The sequence below is a fragment of the Callospermophilus lateralis genome, chromosome 13, assembly GCF_048772815.1.
Source record: "Callospermophilus lateralis isolate mCalLat2 chromosome 13, mCalLat2.hap1, whole genome shotgun sequence".
In the NCBI taxonomy this organism is placed as follows: Eukaryota; Metazoa; Chordata; class Mammalia; order Rodentia; family Sciuridae; genus Callospermophilus; species Callospermophilus lateralis.
The window spans coordinates 103,114,326-103,134,304 of NC_135317.1; the positions used below are offsets into that span (position 1 = coordinate 103,114,326).

Sequence of the window (19,979 nt, forward strand, 5' to 3'; positions counted from 1 at the left end):
ATTTATTGATTTGGTTGTTTGTTTTTGTGTGTATTAAGAACTAGAAAAAGCAATTATGAAATTCATTTGGAATAGTAAAGAGACCCAAAATAGTCAAAGCTATCCTTACTGAGAAAAGTGAAGGCAGGAGGCATCAAAATACCAGACCTCAAATTATACTACAGAGCTATAGTAACAAAAACAGAATGGTACTAGCACCAAAACAGGCATGACGACCAATGGATGGAATAGAGAAGACACAGAAACAAACCCACATAAATACAGTTATCTGATTCTAGACAAAGGTGCCAAAAACATAGGTTGGAGAAAAGATCACCTTTTAAACAAATGGTGCTGAAAAAACTGGAAATCCATAAGTACTAGAATGAAATTTAACCCCTATCTCTCACCCTGCACAAAAGTCTACTCAAAATGGATCAAAGACCACTAAAACCTAGGCATTAGATCAGAGACCCTGCAACTGCTGGAAGAAAATGGCCCAACACTCCATCACGTTGGCACAGGAACTGACTTCCTTAACAAAACTCTGCAAGTGCAAGAAGTAAAATTTAAAAAATCAATAAGTGGATGGCATCATATTAAAAACTTAACAGCAAAGGAAACAAAAGAGTGTGAAGAGAGAGCCTACAGAGTGGGAGAACATCTTTGCCCTGCTCCTCAGATTGGGCATTAAAATCCAGAAGAGACAAAGAATTCTTTGACCAGTATTCAATCCACTCTTTGAAGTCAGGAGGGCTGTAAACTGTGAAATTCAGAGTAAGTCATGCTGCCCGTTCTTTCAGATTTCTTGGACATCTACGTTTAGATTTACACATCTGTAGGGTTAGCGTTCTCTTCCACTTTTCGGTGAGGGTCTTTTTAGGGATCAGCTTTTTCTGGATGATGTGATCTGGGATATGGGATTGTTGTGAAGTGTTGAGTGTATTTCCAAGTTGGTTTCAGAGTAGAGTTTCCCTGCGACTTGTTTTCGGCGGGGGCAGGGAAGAGTGTGCTTTGACACGGGACATACTTTCTCTGTAGGTCTCACAAGAGTAAAGTATATGGGACACATCCTTGTGACTACTCTTCTTGTCTGGTCAACACTGTGTGTTCTAAAAGGGTTGGGGAGTGACCTATGTCGAGGTCCCTACCTGTGGGGTGTCCATGATCTTTGTTTCTCTCTCTGTCACTTGTAGGAACAGATGTCCAGGAGCGGGTCTTCAGGCCCCCAGCCATGCCTACTTGGGGCTTGGTTGTAGGCTGGGGGGTTTATCTTCCCTATCATCTGTGTTGAGTACTCACTGAGGTCAAGTGGGATTGGGCTGTGTGCTGAGCAGGGAGTCCCGTCTCTGGGCTGGGCCCCTCATTTCATCACAGAAAAGGTGACAGGAACCACAGCAATAGCAAGAAACAGCAGTGAGCCAGATAAGCAGCAAACCAGGTGCCATCTGGGCCACCACTACACCAACAGCCACATGGGGATGGTGGGGGACAGAAATCATCTAAGCCACACAGTTTAAGAGACGGTAAAAATGCAATTAATAATAAGAAGAAAATGGGCAGAGGAAGGCAAAAGAGGAGGTCGAGTAATCAAAAAGAGAGCAGAATAAAAGGTATAAAGGCCATAAAGAAAGAAAAGATAAAATAAGAGCTAAAACAAAATAAAAAGAAAGCAAGAGAATTTGAAGAAGACAAAGAGTAACTCAAACCCCAAACTATCAAAACAAATAAAAAACAAACAAACAAAAAACCCACCACAAATTCAAACAAAACAGGTCAAGGATAAAAAAAGAAAGAAAGAAAAACTATATGAACCAATCAACAAATACAAAATACCCTGATGAAAATGGAAGGCTTGTTTCTGCTGATGGCTGAAACCGGACCACAGCGGCGTTCACTCCTGTGCCAATCTGCACTGTTCCCAAGTCCTCTTGGGCACACACCCCTTAGAGGGAGGAGGGACTGGGCTGACTGCTGTGGCCTGGGACTGAAGCTGGCTGACATGACGTTTGGCTTACCCCTCGCTCCTGCAGGAGGACAGGGAGGGCAAGTGTCCCCCGCTGGAGTTGACACGCACTTCCAGGACAGCAAGTTCTGGGGGCTGTCGCCAAGCTCTGAATGGGCTGCTCCATCAGCCAGGTTCCCTGCGGACAGTGTGGATGGACACACTGAGAGGCGGTGCTAGGCCTCCCTAGGTATCAGTACCTCAGGCGCCTCACACCCAGAAGGTGAGTGTGGCCCCCCGAGACCCGTCCCCAGTCCTCAGAGGTGGTCACATGCACCTCTTCAGTTTCCCACCTCAGCTGGTCACCTGAGCCTCCAGATTCAAAGGGAAAATAAACTGCACTCCTGCTCCCATCCGCCACCTCAACCTCGCTGCATTGGGTTTTCTCTGTGCCGTTTGGATGGCGCTCCCCTGGGGCCACTCTGGTCCCCACAGCAAGCACTGGGCAGGACGGGGTGGCCTGTTTGCTGAGATCTCCAGTGGGACTGTTCTTCCACTTGTAGCCTTGGAGAAACTGGAACAGCCCTCCCCTGCCTCTTGGCTTCTCATTTCATTAAAAAAATTAACGTGATATTCTCTTGAACCCCTTTGTTTAAAATGTTTCTTCCTGTGTTGATTCTACTTCTTGGTGTTCATTCTCCTATGTGTTGTTTTTGGGGCTTTCGTCCTGTTTTATTTCCTCCAATGGTTGGTGATTTGGGTTCTCTTTTCGTATGTGTAGATGAGGGTCTAAACTGAATGGTGTCAATAGTTGAACTGCATCAATAGTTTTCTCAGCTCACATGAAACTCCGGATTTTAAACCCAACAATGAACTTAAAGCCCTAGAAGGGGTGACTGGGTGTGTGGCCGGGAGGCCCGTGGTCTGTGGAAGGTGTGTGCTAGCATTGGTCACCTCTGGCTCTCAGCCCAGGAAACTGAGGCTGATTCCTCACTGAGGTCAGCAGAGGGAAGCAGGCTGAGAAGTTACCTGCATTTACTGGATCAGACGTTAATGTGCATCGGAATTCTGTGTTGTGGATTACTTTGTAGAATGCAGAAGAAAATTAAAAGAGCTACGGAAAAGCCAGATTGGCGTGTGTTAGGAAGAGCACAGAGGAGGATAAGGGAGGGGAAGCTATGTCTTTAGTTAGGTACAGAGTTCCCTGTAGGAAATGTGAACTAATAGGCACTGTTTCTTCCCATTATTACTCTTGTTCGTGTGCTGCCGACAGACTGGCTCTCCAAATAGCTTCTCAGCACATCTCCAAATTGGGCTCTGCGGTGAGAATTCTCCTTGGTGCACGGTGGACTGTTTTGAGATCTCTCAGGCACAGTAGCTATGCAAAGTACTGACTGCACAACATCCTCTGCAATTTAATTCTCAGCCCAAGGAAGATAGCAGAATTGACCGGAGGGGAAAAATGAGCTGAAGATTTATTTCTCTTAAACCGAACAAAGAGAGATTTCCTGGACCATGCAGCTTCTTATCAGAATTTAAATCTGGAAATGCTTGTTGTAACAAGAAATGTCTGTTTTTCTTAATTTCTTACAGAAATTATATGAAATTCTGGAAACCAACAAAAGAGAAGCTATCAAAGAGCTAGGTAAGTAGTTGAAGTCTGAGAAATCGGACCTTCTGGTCCCGTGATTTAACCAAAGTAAGCTGGGCTCATGATTTCACCCACTGGCTCACTCATTCAGGCAGCCAAGATGGTAGACCTGGATCCTTGGGAGAGGACAGGACCTGGCGCAGCATCCGCACATGCTGGTAGACGTGGAAGAAAGGGGGGTCCTGTGGTTCTGGGGGCATATAGAAGAAAGAAGGGGATGAGTGTGGAAGTGTTTTGAAGTGGCAAGGTCAGAATCCTGAAGATTGTAAGAAAAAGACACGGGACGGTTACCTGGGACCCAAGATTGCTTTATTATTATTATTATTATTATTATTATTATTATTATTATTATTTTCTTCAAGGATGCTCTAGTGTTGTGGGAAACCAACTGGTCAAGAAATAGCAAGCAGCACTTGGAGAGGAGGAGAACTCCAGATTTTATTTTAGGCTGGGAGTGGGGGACAGAGGAGATCAGATTCCAAATTCTGAGTGCCTATTCCCCCACATTTATAGGCTCTCTAGTGTCATAAATTTTCTAATCTGAACAATACACAGTTGTTAACTGGTTTCAAGTGGGAAGCATAGGATGTGATAAGAGGAAGAACTGGTTTCTTTTTACTATGGCCTTGGTAAATCTTTAGCCTGGGGCTGAGAGCTTCTACAGAGGCATTTACACTACAAAGGAAAGTAGTTAGATCCTAGAGGAACTCATTTACAATCCAAAAGGTAGGAGTGGGTAAGTATCAATTAGTTCACTTTTCCTACAGGAAATTCTTTATCTAACCTGAAGACAAGCTGACTAGAAAGGGAGGGGAACTCTCTTTCCCAGGCACTAATTCTCAGGACAGTGTCCTTAGTTTTTGCATCCAGGCTTGGTGGCTTGCAGGGAGGTTATTTTTGAGCATCTACAGTGACTCGTCTTTCCTTGAAGAAGAGAGTGGGAACTCAAGGGTCTCACGCTGGACACCTTGGGTCTGTTTTCCTCCTGTGGGGCACGGCCAGGCTCTCAGCTGGTGCAAAATCATCTGGCAGAGGCTGGCATAGGGTGGGCCCTTAATAGATGGGAGCTGTCGGTAAAGATAAGGTTGTATGCCTAACCCCCCTGTAAATGCTACCTGGGTTTTTGGGAATCATGCGTTCTGATTCTAACTGAGAAGCACACGGTCTAATAAATGAAAGTGTGAGTCTGGAGGCAATAGATCAGAATATTTTGGCACTGTTTCAGAAAATCCAACACCCACTCTTGCCATTCATATATTAGCAGATTTTTATTTTTGAACTTTTAAAGAATAGAGGTTTAGGAATGGCTGCTTCGTGTTAGGTTTTAGATCAGTACAGAATCTTACAAAGGTTTCTTGACTCAGTTGCATAAAAGGACTCAGTTGTTTCCAAGGAGTTATTGCCCCTGCTTATTGCCTGCTTACTGGGTCAGGAGCTTACTGGGTCAGCAAACACCGTGCTCATCATTTTACAGAGGAGGCGACAACGGAGGAGGAGAGAGGTTAACTTGCCTGAGGCCCTATGGCCAGGGGGCGATGAGTTCACTTTCCTGCTGCAGTACCTGACCCTCAAGCCTAACTTCATTTTATTGGTCGGCTCTTTTCAATGAAAAGATGTGAGAACCTTGTGCTTGGATGCAAGTAACATCCAAGTTGGGCTCAGTGATAGAGTTACAAAGCAGCAGCCAGGGACATTTTACCCCCACTCACGTTCTAGTCCATGACTCCTCACGCTTATTAAAGCAGAAAGAATGTGCAGCTTGATCTCAGAAAGACCCATGGCCAAAGTCCTGGGCCTCTTTGAGTCTTTCATTTTCTCACCCAGCCAAAAAAAAAAAAAATCACGCAACATGGAGGTTGAGAGCGGTCAGTAAAAACAACCCTGTACCGTGGGGAGTCTCATAATGGAGACGCGGGAGACGCCCGAGTTAGGCAGAGAGGTGCTTTCCTCTGAGTGGGTGGGCAGCCCTACAGGCTCTGTGTGGAACTGGAATCCTGGAAACTGAGCGGAATGCCCATGTGGGTATTGACACTGTCCTCAGGACTCATAGAGCATGAAGGCCGTGATGTTGTCATTGCTTTGAAGACTAAGCAGGCAATCCGGAACGTGATCGCTAAAGCTCTGAAGAATCTCACCTTCCTCAGGTCGAGGGGCATCATCGACGAACACGAGGGCATCGAGCTGAATAAGGTAAGGAAGCCGTTTCCATGTTGCCTGATTCCATCGGCCTGCATCATGACTTTCGCAGGAAGTAACAAGTGAGGTAGATCGGGGACAAGAGTGTTCACGGGCAGGTCCCACCTCTGGCATTGCCTGTGGACTTGGTTGCTTCCCGTGCACACGATGCCAGTTCGACCTCTTGCACCCCATTAGTCAAAGGTGCTTGGATGCAAGTAACAGAAACCAGCTGGAGTGAGGCTTAGTAAGGAAATAGGGCTGGTGGGTTGATCGAAAGGACACCGAGATCTCATGGAGCCCACAGTAGCCAGGCTGTGTGGCCAGGCTTCTGGAAGGACTTGCCTAACTCCCGGAGGCCTTTCCAGAGTCCCGGTTCCTTTCGGGGGGTGCCCTCTGTGGTGCCCTCCTCTGGCTCCGCTCTGGACTCACTAAATTTCTCCATCAACTGGTGGAGTGTGTTCGTCCTGGTCCCACTGACGTGGCACTGGAGGTGGCAGCCACCTGATAGCGCATGGCGGGGAGGGGACCAACCTGTGTGTATGTGTGTCGGTGGGAGTCGGAGGACGCAGCTCCGAGAGGAGGAGCGGAAGGTGGCCTGACCGGTCAGCTAACAGAAATCGACTTTTTAAACCTTGTAAAAGACTTGCAAAAAAATCAGAACAGTTAAGACAAAGGGAAGAAAGCCACATTCAGTCCTGCGTCTCTGTCACCTCTGACCCGAGGCTGTCTGTGTGTGGTACGAGTCCTTCTGCTCCCATGTGAGGAGCTGCGTCCTAGCACGTACCAGGCAACGGGGGCTCTGGCCCGTGTGTGCTGCTCACTGAGCCTGTCCCTGGTGACACACGCTCTTCCTCCTCACGGCAGCGCCCAGCCACAGACACCTGCTTTGTGCTTCGGTCACTCGCTGACTCGGTCCCCTCTCGGTGGTCTCAGGGAAGACATGATGCAGGCCAGGCTTTTTCCTTCAGGGCTCTACCTCTTTAGTTTCTGTAAGGTCCAGGGAAGGACCAAATGGACAGTCCATTTCCCCCGAATGCCTGTCTGAGGGAAGAAAGGGCCACTTGGTAGTGGTCCTCTCCCTTTTGTGTCTTATATTCTACCTTTTAAAATTAGTCCTTTTGAAGCTTGTATAAGACAAGTGGATGCTCGCTGCCATTAATTACTATAAAGAAACGATACCTCTTAATTAACAATACCATTAATTACTATAAAGAAACGATACCTCTTATGAGCAGAGAGACTTATTTTCCCTGTAAGTTTGTTTAGAAAGTTGCTGGAGGAGTCCATCCCTCAACAGTCTCCTCTTGAATGCCTACTGATTGGCTAACGTAGGACATGGGGGAAGATTCAATGCAATTGAGTGAATCCATGTTGGAGACCTACTAAGCGCTCGGGGACCCCAGTGGGGATACAACACTGACCCCAAGGTCCACGGTTCTTTGTTTTTCATTCAGTCATTTATTCATCCAACCAACGGCAGTTGAATAATAGGAGGGGTGAGACAGAAAGGAAGAGAGAACAGCACTTACAGGGTAGCGAGTCCCATGGTGGAGACACGGAGGCAGTGCCCGGGAAGAAGGGTGATGACCTGATTTTTCTCTCACTGGAAAAGAGAAGGATTCTCAGAGGCCCCAGGCTAGGACTCTGTGCTCCTAGTTAGAAGGCTCAGAGACGCCGACTATACACACCAACAGAACACAGGGAGGTTGTGGAGCAATCAGTGGGGGATTTAGGACATCTGTGTTTAAGATAAGCTGGGGCACCATGTTCAGGGGGTTAGGAAGATGGCAGGTTCCATCTGAGTTCATACATCAGTGGCGATCACTAGGGCAGGAGGGGACAAACAAATGGGCTCCTGCGAGAGGAGCTTTGAGCTAACTCAAGGTCAAACCTGCACAGGAGTAATTTATGTGGAGTCCTAGGGTTGGATTTTTTTTTTTTTTTTTAATGTACAGCCCGTTTCCTGTGACAGTACCTGATCATCATTATTTTGGTTGGTTGCTTTTAGGTACTTCTTATGAAAATAAAAGCACTGAATCATTTTCCAATGGCAATCCCACCCCCTACTCCTGACAAGTACCTTCATAATATCATCTGGATGGAAAATAAAGATGTCCTCATTGAGTTCTTCAAGGTAGAGCTTCTGTCTGGCTTGGGCTTGATGTAAATGTTAAATAATTCCGCCATTTTTTGTACCATCTAATGTACAGAAAAGCACATCCAAAGGGAAATCCTATACTGGCCAATCCAAGGAGAAGCAGATGAGGCCCAGCAAAGCTAGGGGCAGACAGCTTGTGGGACTAGGGGGCAAAGACTGTTTTTTCACAATGGTTCATGTTCCCCAGATGGGCCATCTGTGTTTCCTGATTATTATCAATGGCATTCTATTTTGTTACCTAGAGTGCTGGACTTCCAGATGCGAATTCTGGAAGAAACATATTTTTATACCAAGGATCTCAAACTTAAATGACTGTACAGGCCAGGCAGATAATATAAAAGTAAACCCAAGGGGGTGGAATACAGTAGGGAACAGTGAGGACTGTGGCACTTTCCAGAGCTCATCCTCTTCCTACAGGAATTTGGACCCTTTCAATAAACAGCTATTGAATATCCTGGAATGTTTCTCTTGGGTTTCCATTTAGCTATCCCTTCATCTGTAAAGGTCTCACTGAACAACCACGAGGTCCTGTGGCCTTTCTGCACTGTTCCATGGTACCATGGTACTCTGCCTCTGTCTCCTTTGACATAATCACCACACCCATTGGCATCTACCCAACCTAACCAAAGACCATCTGGCCGCAGGGAATATGTTTATGTTACCATTATAGCCCAAGCCCCAGATGAAGGCTAAAAAATGTTTTTCTTCATTAATTTACTAATCCATCCCATAAAGCATTTATTGAGTGCTTATATCATTTGTTATGTTAGGTCCTGATCACAAAGTCTATAGTTTGTTTGCTTATCTCTTTTTTTCTAAAATAAAGACATAGTTATTCATGCTAAAATTAAGAAACCAAGAATACAGTTTGTGTTTTTATGTTACTTAAGAACGACTCTAACTTTAAAATTTTACTTCTTTCTAGGAAAGTAGACTATGAACATTTTGCATTGACTTTTTCTCTCTCTTATTTTTTCTTTTCTTTCAGGAAAGAACTAAACTTGCTTATTTCGATTACGGAGATGTCATTTGTAGAGAAGGGGAAATGCCACAAGGAATCTACTTGATAATTTCAGGAATGGCAAGTGTAAGGAGCTATTCATTCTTTTTCTTTTTAAAACATTTAATTTTTCAGCTGTAGTTGGACACAATATCTTCATTTATTTTTATGTGGAGCTAAGGATGGAACCCAGGGCCTCACACGTGCAAGGTGAGCACTCCACGGCTGAGCCACAACCCCAGCCCCAGGAGCTACTGATTCTTAAGACATATTTTGAAATGTATAATTATAACAAAAGGAGAAACTTAGGAACTGAAAACATTGAGTTTTTGTCAGAACTTCTCTTCCAAATGAGCCTTGTTGGCTGGGTGATGGTGGTGGCTGAGCTGATGTCACACTCTGCACCTGAGAGTGAACTGTTTGACAAAGGGCCTCGCGTCCATGCCTGCTTCCTCTCAGCAGTCCTGGGAGCAGGCGGTCACGTGTGGGACGGGCAGACAAGGAGACCAGGACTTAAGTCGCACACCTAACACAGGTGGGAGTTCAAGCCAGAGCCTCTGGAGCTCCGGTGTTTTAAGTATCCAGCCTTCTTCTAAGTAGTTTGGTTCATTCATTCAACAAATATTTACCCAGTTACTACCGTGGAGCAGGCACTGTCCACCCTAGGCACAAGATGGACAAGGCAAGCACCTCTGCCAAGCACTTTGCTGGTGGAGAAACAGAAGGAGATGGACAATGAACAAAGTAGAACATGCCCAGGTACTTGTCCTAATCCAAAATGCTTGGGACCTGAAGGGTTCTGGATTTTGAATTTTTTTCAGATCTTGGAACATTTGAAAAGGCCATTATGTATCATGGCGTATCTTGGAGATGAGACCCGCATCTAGACATGAAGTCAGCTTTTGTTTTGTGCACACCTTGCACACCTAGGCTGAAGGTGGTTTTAGATAAAACACTTTTAATGCACCCACATTTTGACTGTGACATGCCTTGCCTCTCGAGTTCAGGTGTGAAATTTTTCGCTTAAGGATCATGTCAATGCTCCAAAAGAAGATTCAGATTTTGGATTTCAGATTTGTAGGTTAGGGATGCTTAATTATGATTTCAAAAGGTGGCTGGAAAGGTAGTATGTTATACCATTTAATCCTTATAAGAATCCTATTTTTCTTTTCTTTCCTTTTGGGGGGGTGGGTGGGTACCAGGCATTGAACTCAGGGGCACTCAACCACTGAGCCAAATCCCCATTTTTTAATTAATTTAATTTTAAAATTATCTTTTAATTTAGAGACAGGGTCTCACTGAGTTGCTTAGCACCTTGCTTTTGCTAAGGCTGGCTTTGAATTCACCATCCTCCTGCCTCAGCCTCCTGAGCTGCTGGGATCACAGGTGTGCACCTCTGCTTCTTTTCTTTTTAAACATGAGAAGAATCTCTGCTCTTGGAGTTGAGATGTGAAAGGAACCAGGACTTTTGTGAAGGCGAATTCTTCCTTCACTTTTGACTGATTCACAAAGAACCTTCACCTTCCTTTGGACTAACCAAGGCTTATTAAAGGTGTTGATTTTCTGCTCTCCTTTGCAGCTGCATAGCTCGTCTCCTACCTTTGGGATAGACAGTAGCCTGAAGCCTGATAAAGGGCCCCAAACCATGTTCACAGAGTACTGTACCAGCGGGGACGTGCTGGGGGAGCTGAGCTGCCTGCTGAAGCATGAGGTGGAATACACTGCTGTCTGCGAAACCACGCTACAGGTCAGGCCGTCAGTCTGCAGAGGGTGTCCATCATCCTGGGGGGGCCCAGGAAAAGGTGTAAGAAGGCAGATTCTGAGCCTCCCCTGCCAGGCTGTGTGGAGCTCTGCTGTGTCCTGGTTGTGGGTCTCCTTGGGTCCTGTTTTCATGTTTATTCACTAGAGAGAAGGCCTGCCTCTTGCTGTTCTGAGGGGTGGGAAATGCAGATTGAGCTGTCACAAGTAGGTGCTCAGTAAATGGTGCCATTCAGAGAGCAGTGTTTCTGAAGAATTTTAGTTTGCTTTAAAAGTCCTTTCTTCCATTTTTTTTTTTTTACCTGCCAAATAAGAAGCGATCTGTTCATCAAAGGACAGCTTGAGCCTCCAGTAGGTGTGGAGAATTCAGATAGCAAGGAGCCAGAGCACCTGCCACTATGAGCTCCCCATCTACGGGGGCTGTCAGGTGCAGCGGAGCAGGATCTGGTCTTAGGGGTGTGAGGAGCAGAAGGGAATATTGCCTTATAAACTTGATACCACTTCCCTTCTGGAAGGGGGCAGAGGCATGAATTTAGTCACAGGGCTGAATGATTTCTTTCCATCCCTTGACTTGAATCCTGGAAGTGTGCTCCGCATTCAGGTAAGCAGTTTGCCTCTGGAAACACGTGCTGTGAATGAGTTGGTAAAATTGAATTTACCAGCTGTGACATTCAGATAAGTTCATAGGACTTCAGTTCCCGAATCTTGGACTCATGAACCAGATTCTTCTATGTATCCACCGAGGGGCATGTCCCTGCTCTGTTAGTAAGTCTAGATCTTTAATTCAGCCATACAATTAATCATGTTGTACATGGCCAATGACTTTTCACATCACAGGCATTTTTAAATGGCAGCGTATCCCAGTTGTGTGAGTTGACAGTGAGTTTTTCTGAGAAGATGGAGATTAAGTCCGGGGGAGTCTTGTTGGACGAGGCTCTTGTAGCTTAGCTTCGAGTCCGTGTCGTTTCAGGCCTTCTTCATCTCCCTGGAGGACCTGTATGAAGGCTTCGATGTCTTCTGGCCATCCCTGGAATATAAAATCTGGCTGAAGCTGGCTCTCAATACTGCCTCTCAGTACTTTGAATCGAGTCTCGCTGATGAGGTAAGCTGCATGGTTGAATATGGACGAATTTTTAGGTACTGCAGCTTTCACAGAATGTATTTCATGGTGTCCAAAGCCAGAAGGAAGGTTGTGTCTGATCCCCCACAGTGGGATTGCTAGCAGTGGAACCACTCTCTTCCTCACGGTGAGTTCTCCCAGGCCACCTGCAGTCCTTCCTTCCAGAAGGACAGTAGATTCAGAAGGTGTGAAAAGGGTACATCCCTTGGCCAAGCGCACCATGAACTGGCCTGAGTTAATGAACACTTGTCTGGTACTTTTTAACTGGTTTCTCTACCTACGTTAACATAGACCTCCTGGCTTTTCAAATGTGTGTTGAGGTGACGAGACCTCTTCCATGAACCGTTCTTCCAAAGAGCAGTAAGGTCACAAGAACTTTTCTGTCTGCCAAGAGGTCCCCCGCAGCACCGAGATGGGCGTGACCCGTTAGGAACCCAGCAGCCTACCTGCCCACACCTCTATCCTGTTTGGTGAAGAACTTTCTATCGAATTTCTTTGATCTGTTCTGATATAAATAAGCCGGGTGCGGGCTCTGTTCTTTGCTAGAAGCTGTACCTGTCTGGTCAGCGTGGCCTGTCGCTGCCCCCACTCTGGACCTGTATTTCTGCGCCCTGTGGTTATTTTGTAGTAGTACTTTTCTAGCTTTTATTCCTCAGCCAGCCCATCCTCCAGAGGGGAACCCTTTCCCTTGCCTACACGGGCCGTGGGTGAGAATGAAGACTGGTTTTGGTGCAACTAGAAATCCAACAGGGCACGGTTGGCCACCCGGCTGCAGCTGTTGGAGAGCTCCTAGGTCAGGGCTGGACAACTACATCCAAGGACCCAAGACAAGAGCACGAAGCCTTCCACTCTGGAGGGGTCGGAGGCTATTCTGAAGGCTGAATAAATCTGTTGCTCCCAGGGTCCCCAGGCCTTCTGACACCCTCTAAGAACTCAGATCTGTGAATTCATTTTCTTCTGGATATCAGGTGTCAGCTCACAGGATTGATGGAAAAAATGTGATTTTATCGTAGGACTTAAGGTTTCAGAAGTGTGTGATGCTCAATCACGCTTACGTGGAGACTTTATCAAGCTACAATGAAATGACTATCGATAACGTGGCCATGAAGTTCGTCATCATCGTGTTCGGCAGCGTCATTGATAGCAAGACGGAGGAACCATATTTGGCACCTTGCATCATTCCTAAAACCTGTGAGCAGGTAAGGGGTGCCATTCCTCAAGAGCCAGTTGCTGTTCATGGTGCCCATAAGTGGCTTTAAAACCCAAATGATGATTAATTGTGAATTTCAAAATAGCTAGTAGAGAGGGTTTCAAATGCATCTAACATCAAGAAAGGACAAACATTTGAGGTCATGGATACGCCAGTTATCCTGATCTGACCATTTCACATTGCATGCATGTATTGAAGTGTCACACAGTGACCCCACAAACATGCACAATCATGATGTGTCAATTAAAAATTAAAAGATATTTAAAACTTTTAAAAAAGATGTTGAAAGACAATAAATTCAATAAATGAAATAAGAACAAACAAATAAACCTCAGCCAACCTCAAAAAGAATTCCACCCTGAGAGGGCCCTGCAGTTCTCACCGGCCCTCAGCCTGACAGTGAGTGTGTCCCCAGGGCCTCTGCTGCTCTGCAGTGGGGCCTTCACAGGCGGTGCTGCATGTCCACAGCTGGAACCCGCCTGTTCTCTGCTGGCCAAGCCCGGCCGTGTGTGCAAGGAGGGGCTCAGTGCAGCTTCGGCACGTGCTCTGTGGTGTCCTCCCTGGCTGACCGAGGTGGTGGGGAAGGGGCTGGACCATTTGCTGTCCTGTCTGGGATCCTAGGTGCCTCTTGAGAGTAGGCCCTGGGCCTCTGGCCTCATTATTCTGTGCCTGTGTAGCTAAGGATGGGGAAAATGGGAACACTCAGGACACAGGGGGCATAGGAAAGGTCTAAGCCACCTGCTGCTGGACCCTTGGGGGTTGGGAGGGTGGAACCTACCACTGAGGAGGACTGGAGGCTGTGAGAGCTGACGTCTTCATCTGGTAGTAAGTTTCTTCTCTTTGGGAGAGAACTTTTCTGTCTGTTGAAACTATGAAAGGTCATTAATAATTTCAATAATTCAGAGGATCAATTAAAATATATATTTATAATAAAAATAGAATTTAAAAAATGTATTTCTTTTAAAAAAATATTTTTTCAGTACTGGGGGATTGGCCGCAGGGCCTCTTACAAACTCGGCAAGTGCTCTGTCACTGAGCCACAGTCTCAGTCCCCTCCCTTCAATTGGATTTTGAGCCAGGGTCTGGCTGGGTTGCTCCACTGGCCGCCAGCTCCTCATCCTGCCTCAGCCTCCTGAGTGGAGGGATCACGGCTCACCCCGGGCCTGGCTTGAATGTTTGTAATGGAAAGTGGAAATCTCTCTAGCTTTTCAATAAAGGGTGGGAACAAGAGGTGGGGGGCGGCTGCCTTCCATCCTGTTTGTTAAGAGTCAGGTAAATTTGGATTTAAATCTTAATCCAACCAGAGGGGTGGGGGGAAGCACAGGAGGCTGCCTGACCCCTGACCCTGGGTTCCTCCTTAGGGTCAGGGTGGCGGCCTTCTCCCCTGGCCAGGGTGATGGTTAAAGAGATGGGACAACAGGCAGCATTTAGAAATGAGAGCTGCCGTTATTACTGGTCTGTGACTTGCGTCTGGAAGACAGGTTTTGTGGCCTGTGGAGCCAAACCTCTCGGAGAGGGAGTCAGCCCTGGCATCCTGGGGAGGCTGGGCTTGAGCCTGCTCTCCACCGCAGCCTCAGTGAAAGCACCTCATTGTTTCCTGGGGATTCCAAGGAAGTTCCTCTCTGGTTTTTATAAGTACTCATAGAGACAATCAGCTGGTCTAAGACTTCTTGAAACAACGTCAAAGGAGATTCCAAGTTAAAGAGACAGAGGTCAGGCTAGAGACCCAGCCCCAGGTTCTGGCCGATTCTTAGACTTTGGGGGGAAGTTGGGAAGCAGCCATCCTAGGCTTCAAAGATGCTCTTTTGCACGATTTTGACTTTTTTCCCCTTTAGATCCAGGGAACTGCAGATGTAAGCAAGCTGTTGGTCATCCAAGCATCTGAGCCAACCAAAAGTGATGGCAACACCAATGTCATGGGTAAGGGAGACCCTTTCCTGTGGTAGGAGGGTCGTGGTGAAGGAGGACTCACTCGATCCCGAGGAGGCAATCTGAGAGGGCTTCCTGTGGGCTCTCAGTAGCCCATCCGTAGGCCCACCCGGGGTGGCCGCGTTGTTTCAGGGAGATGCTGTAATCCTCCTCCTCCGTCTCTCCCTCCATACTCTCATCAAGGGAGAGCGGCTTCTGGGCTGGGCTGGGTGCCTGCCCCGGAAGGCTGGAGCCAGGTGGTGCAACTGTGGGTTGTGGAGGAAGCGGAGGGCAGACTCTCCCACGTGGGCCCGGGAATGGGGAAGGGGGTGTTCCTGACAGCTGAAGGTAGTTTGGAACCCGGCCCACACCCCTCGAGTTCTCTGGCCTACAGACGTGCGTGAGGTGCTCTTACCCAGTCACGGTGTATGTGCAGTCACTAGACGGCCATCTGCAGCACCTGCGTGGACCGGGCTACTGAGGACCAGTAAGGCAGGACTGTTCTGGGGAGAACTCTCGCAAGGCCTCCCCCACGTTCAGCACCTGCCTCACCAAGTCCCTGCCAGCATTCTCCCCGACGCCCCAGCACGGACACAGAGCCACCCATTCACATTCATTTTGTATTGGTTCACATCAGTGATACACGACACTAGGATTCATTTTGCCACAATTATACATTATATGGTATGCTCCAATTTAGTCCCCAGTACTTAGTCCCTGCCCCCACTCCTCCTGCCCCCTTTCCCTACTCTGCTGATCTTTCTGTGGAAGTCATCCTTGGTTTGTAACTCTGATTAGCACCATCCCAGTGTGTACAACTTGTGAGACCTGCTGAATTAATAGTGTGCGATTCTTAGGGAAACCCTCCAAATTAACAATTCACTGTCTTCAAATTGTGTGCAAAAAGTGAGATTTTATTAAAATGTTTATAGGTCACTAATTTCTCATTTGCATAGTTCTTGTAAGATGTAGCCCCACTGTGTGCTGTGCACTAAGTTGGTGAGGAAGAGAGGCAGGCATTAAATAAGTCTTTGTCATTTTCCCTCAGCAACAATTTGAACCTCAGGCACTCCTATGGCTCACATTCCATCCCTTGTTCTGGGGTCACAGGTAGCACTGTGTTGTAGGGAACCCCCTCTGCATCTGAGTCGACTGTCCAAGTTGACCCTGTCCTGCCCTGCTGCTTCAGAGCTACTTAGGAACACTGTGGTCTGTGGCAAGGTGGCTGGGGACTCAGGGCTTACTATTGGCCCCCTTGGGGTACCCTGAGGGCGACTGAGTGGAACCAGGAAGCAGGGAACATGCCCTGTGGTTCTTGGGCGTGAGGCCTCCTACTTCTACCAGGCCCTTTGGAATCTTTTTTTTTTGGGGGGGGGCGCGCGGGGTACCGGGGATTGAACCCAGGGGCACTGGCCTACTGAGCCATATCCTCAGTTCTGTTTTGTATTTTATTCAGAGAAAGGGTCTCACTGAGTTGCTTAGTGACTTGCCATTGCTGAGGCTGTCTTTGAACTCGTGATCCTTCTGCCTCAGCCTACGGAGCTACTGGGATTATAGACATTGCCACTGTGCCTGGCTTGGAATCATTTGTATTCAAAGGGAAACACATTACTCTGTATTCCTTAGTGGGTTTGAGTGAAAAGTCCCACATGGTGAGCCTGTGGATGGGATCTAGCCAGTACACTGTGTCGGACCCACACACATATTTTCTTAAACATTTTAAAATTAGTTGCCACATGGGAACATGAAGAAAGACGTCTCGCCTTTTTAAAATGCAGATTTTGAGGTGTTTTTTTTTTTTTCCCTGCAATTCAAGGTCTGCGGACACTCAGCCCTCATTCCTGTGTGACAATTAGGGAGAGAGTACCAGCTGGCCTCTGTAGAGGGGACAGATGCTCCTTATCTGCCGCAGTCCACGATGCTCCCTCCTGCCTTTACCCAGCCCACTTCCAGTGTTTGGGTGACCTACCTTATCATTGGGTTTTTGTCAGCCTGTGTGCTGGGCTTTTGCAAGCCTCTTACAAACCTCTGAGGGAAGAAAGTGAAGAGCCCATTTGGAAGGGAGAATGAAAGGGGTGAGGGGAGGCTTATAGGAGAAAGCAGATCTATACTTTGAATATTCTTCTGCTGTCTTTACTCTTAAATTCCTAATGCATTTTTTTTTTTTTTTCCTGTTCAATACATGCACTTGGTTCACCTTAGTCAACACTGGTCTTCGAACAACCAAGAAAGAATACAACTGGAAGAGAAAAGATATGGTAATGAACTTGGCACTCTGAAAAGGTTTTTCTTTTTGCATTAAACTGCAGAGCAAAGGTAAACTGTGAGGTCAAGGAGCAATGTGCAGGTGTTGAGGAAAGAGGCCCCTTGCTGCAGCTCATTAATTTGGACAAATCAAGATAAAGCTCATCTGGATTACTTAAAAATTAAAATTATAGAGTATTTATGAAATAAGTAATTTTTCCACCCAATTTCCCCTTCCTTGATCTCTTCCCTTGGTATTGAGTTAAAAAGTGAGGCTCTGTGGGATCAGGGTGGAGCTGGGACATTAGTGTCAGGGTGCCCATGCTCCTTCTGCCTTTGGACTCTGCACTCTCTTGGAGTGTGTAGGGCACTAGGCCAGGGTGTGTAGCTGCACACTGACCTTGGGCATCTGCCTACGGTTTTGCTGAAAGATCTTTTAACTCTTGGGTTATTTAAAGTGTTTAATATCAAAGTGAACATTATGGAGTAGGATGGCGAACTTGCATGAATTTTTAAGGAAAACACCAAACATTTTTAAAATGGAAAGTCCTGTATTTTTGGCCCCCACATCTTTTTCTACGTTCCTCAGCAATCACGGCTAGTTTAGGAAAGACTGAGGAGTGCTGGAAACCAGGGCTAGAGCTGGGGAGGGAAGGGGGCTTGAAACAATGGACCGGGACAGAGCAGAGACGAGTCTGGTGGGTGGGTGCTGCCGGCAACGCTATGGCTCTAGGGTCTCTGCTAGCCCCCCAGCAGAGCCCATCTGCCTGTGTTTGGGCAGAGTGGAGGCGCAGTAGCTCTGATGGGGCAGCAGGTGCTGGGCCAATGTAGAGTGGGGCCAGGTAGGCGACAGGGCTAAGCTTCAGGGGCCTTCAATGCCCTACCTCCTGCCAGTCTCTAAGCCAGACGTCAGGTCACCCCAAATAAACATGCATCTATCATGCAACTGCAGCTTTAAGAGCAGGCCTGTGGCCCACCCCATCCCCACCAGATAGCCACCCTAAGACCCTTCTAAGAAAAATTTTGGTCCTACTCCTGTGATTTCTGATCCTCAAGGTGGTTCGCAGTGTATTTGTTGGGGGAGGGAAAGGTGCATTGATCAGGGTCATGGTCAATAGTTCTTCAAACAAAGCAACTTGGTTCTTTCTATGCAGCCCTCCTGGGTCATCCTCTCCTTTCTCTTTAAGGGACTTTATTTCACAGGTGGAAATCTAATTGAGAGCCAAGTAATTGAGCTCATTCGTTATTAAAAACAAAAATAAAAACCAAAAACTCTCATTCCACCAATGAATGAAACAAAGTTTCCAGTCTCTGCAACCAACCATACAGTAAATGGAACTTAACTTTCATAACACGCCTCTTTGCCTGAAGCACACCTTTTGACAGACTGATAGAATTAACGTGGAATCTCCTTCCAGTGCAGAGATGCACGTGCAATTAATTACAAGGCATTACTCAAAGTCAGATGTTTTAAGGGGGAATGTTCCAGATATTAAAAAGGGAACTGTTCAGTAAGTTTTCTGGTTCCACTCAGCAGGTAAGACGTTTTCCCTGAAATGTTCATAGTCTAATATTTTACTTTTGATCTTCTTTTGTAGCAGGATACTAGGTACCAATTTCGAAAAGGGCATTGACATAAATGGGATGTGTGGAGTTGGGTCAAAGGCTGCACTGCTGTCCTGGTTCGAGTGCTGAAGGATTACTTGACAAGGATTTTCTTAGAAACCGCTGAAACAGCTCACTGCTGGATCTCTTCTGTAAGCAGTGGATGGACCGCTGTAAAAACCGATTCTCAGTAGTTGCATAGTGTACGTGATTTGTTCAGAATTCTTCAGGATAATGTAAGGTACTTTAAAACTTATGGCCTACCAAATGACACCCTTCTTCTAGCCGAGAGTAAGTTATCAAATGTGTTGTACAATTAATGTACTACTGTCTAAGGCATTACGACCTGCAAGTTTTATTTGTGAAATTACTATAATTAATGCCTCCTGATATTTGTCAAAGTCCGGTTACTCTCCCCTCCCCAGTCTGGGAAACACTGGAAAGTGGACCGTGATCCACAGTCCTGGTCACGGAAAGCAAAGTTGAGGAGTTAACATTCCTACGTTCCCAGTCCTGTTGGTTGTCACTTTTCATTTTATTTTTAAAAGTTAAATAAAGTTGCATGTTATGGTTGACTTTTTATGATGTTTTAGAATCCATTATTCGTTCTCATCTCAGTGAGCACATGATACCTAGGGAAGTCATAGCAAGGTGAGAATAGAAGGAAAGGAGAACCTTGCCTTTGGTGTCCCTGTGGGGGTCAGGGTGGGGCTGCTGGTGGGAAGTCCTGCAGGAGCACCCCACAACCTACAGGGGGACAGGGCTGCTGCTGCTGCTACCTGAGCGTCAGCCTGGAGGCTCCTGAAGAGCCTCCTCCTTCATCCCTGGCCTTTCCCTCTCCTGGCCACAAAGCACCTGTAACACCCGGCCTCCCCTTTGCTTCTCAGGAGGAGGGTAAGGCTCTGCCCTTCTGTCAGGAAGGGCCCCCTCCAGGGCCAGACTGCCACGTGGCTCATCCTGAGGTGACCTGGCACCTGACCTTGCTACCCTTAACACAGTCAGGTGCTCTTCTTCAGGTCTGGGGGGGAATGGGCACCGTAGTGCCCACTGGGCTCGGCATCACCATCACCGGGCTGTTAACAATGGAGTTGTGGCCATCTGAGGTGTCGGTCTTTGGGAATGGGCCCTGGGTTCAGCATTTTGATGGGCTCCTCAGACGCCTTAGTGCATACTGAAACTCGGGGTCCACAAAGGTAGGCGGAGGGCATAGGGGTGGAAAACAG

General features: G+C 47.0%; 1 protein-coding gene across 1 annotated transcript in view; it reads left to right on the forward strand.

The window, feature by feature from the left end:
* The window catches only part of Slc9c2 (solute carrier family 9 member C2 (putative)), a 50,267-nt gene extending 33,081 nt beyond the window's left edge, over positions 1-17,186 (forward strand). The window contains exons 18-26 of the mRNA XM_076872943.2: positions 3,518-3,569; positions 5,617-5,765; positions 7,762-7,887; positions 8,900-8,998; positions 10,491-10,658; positions 11,640-11,771; positions 12,803-12,988; positions 14,835-14,919; positions 17,110-17,186. Of these exons, the coding sequence (XP_076729058.2) occupies positions 3,518-3,569; positions 5,617-5,765; positions 7,762-7,887; positions 8,900-8,998; positions 10,491-10,658; positions 11,640-11,771; positions 12,803-12,988; positions 14,835-14,919; positions 17,110-17,186 (1,074 nt within the window). The remainder of the gene's footprint in view (positions 1-3,517; positions 3,570-5,616; positions 5,766-7,761; positions 7,888-8,899; positions 8,999-10,490; positions 10,659-11,639; positions 11,772-12,802; positions 12,989-14,834; positions 14,920-17,109) is intronic.
* The last annotated feature ends 2,793 nt before the right edge of the window (positions 17,187-19,979 follow it).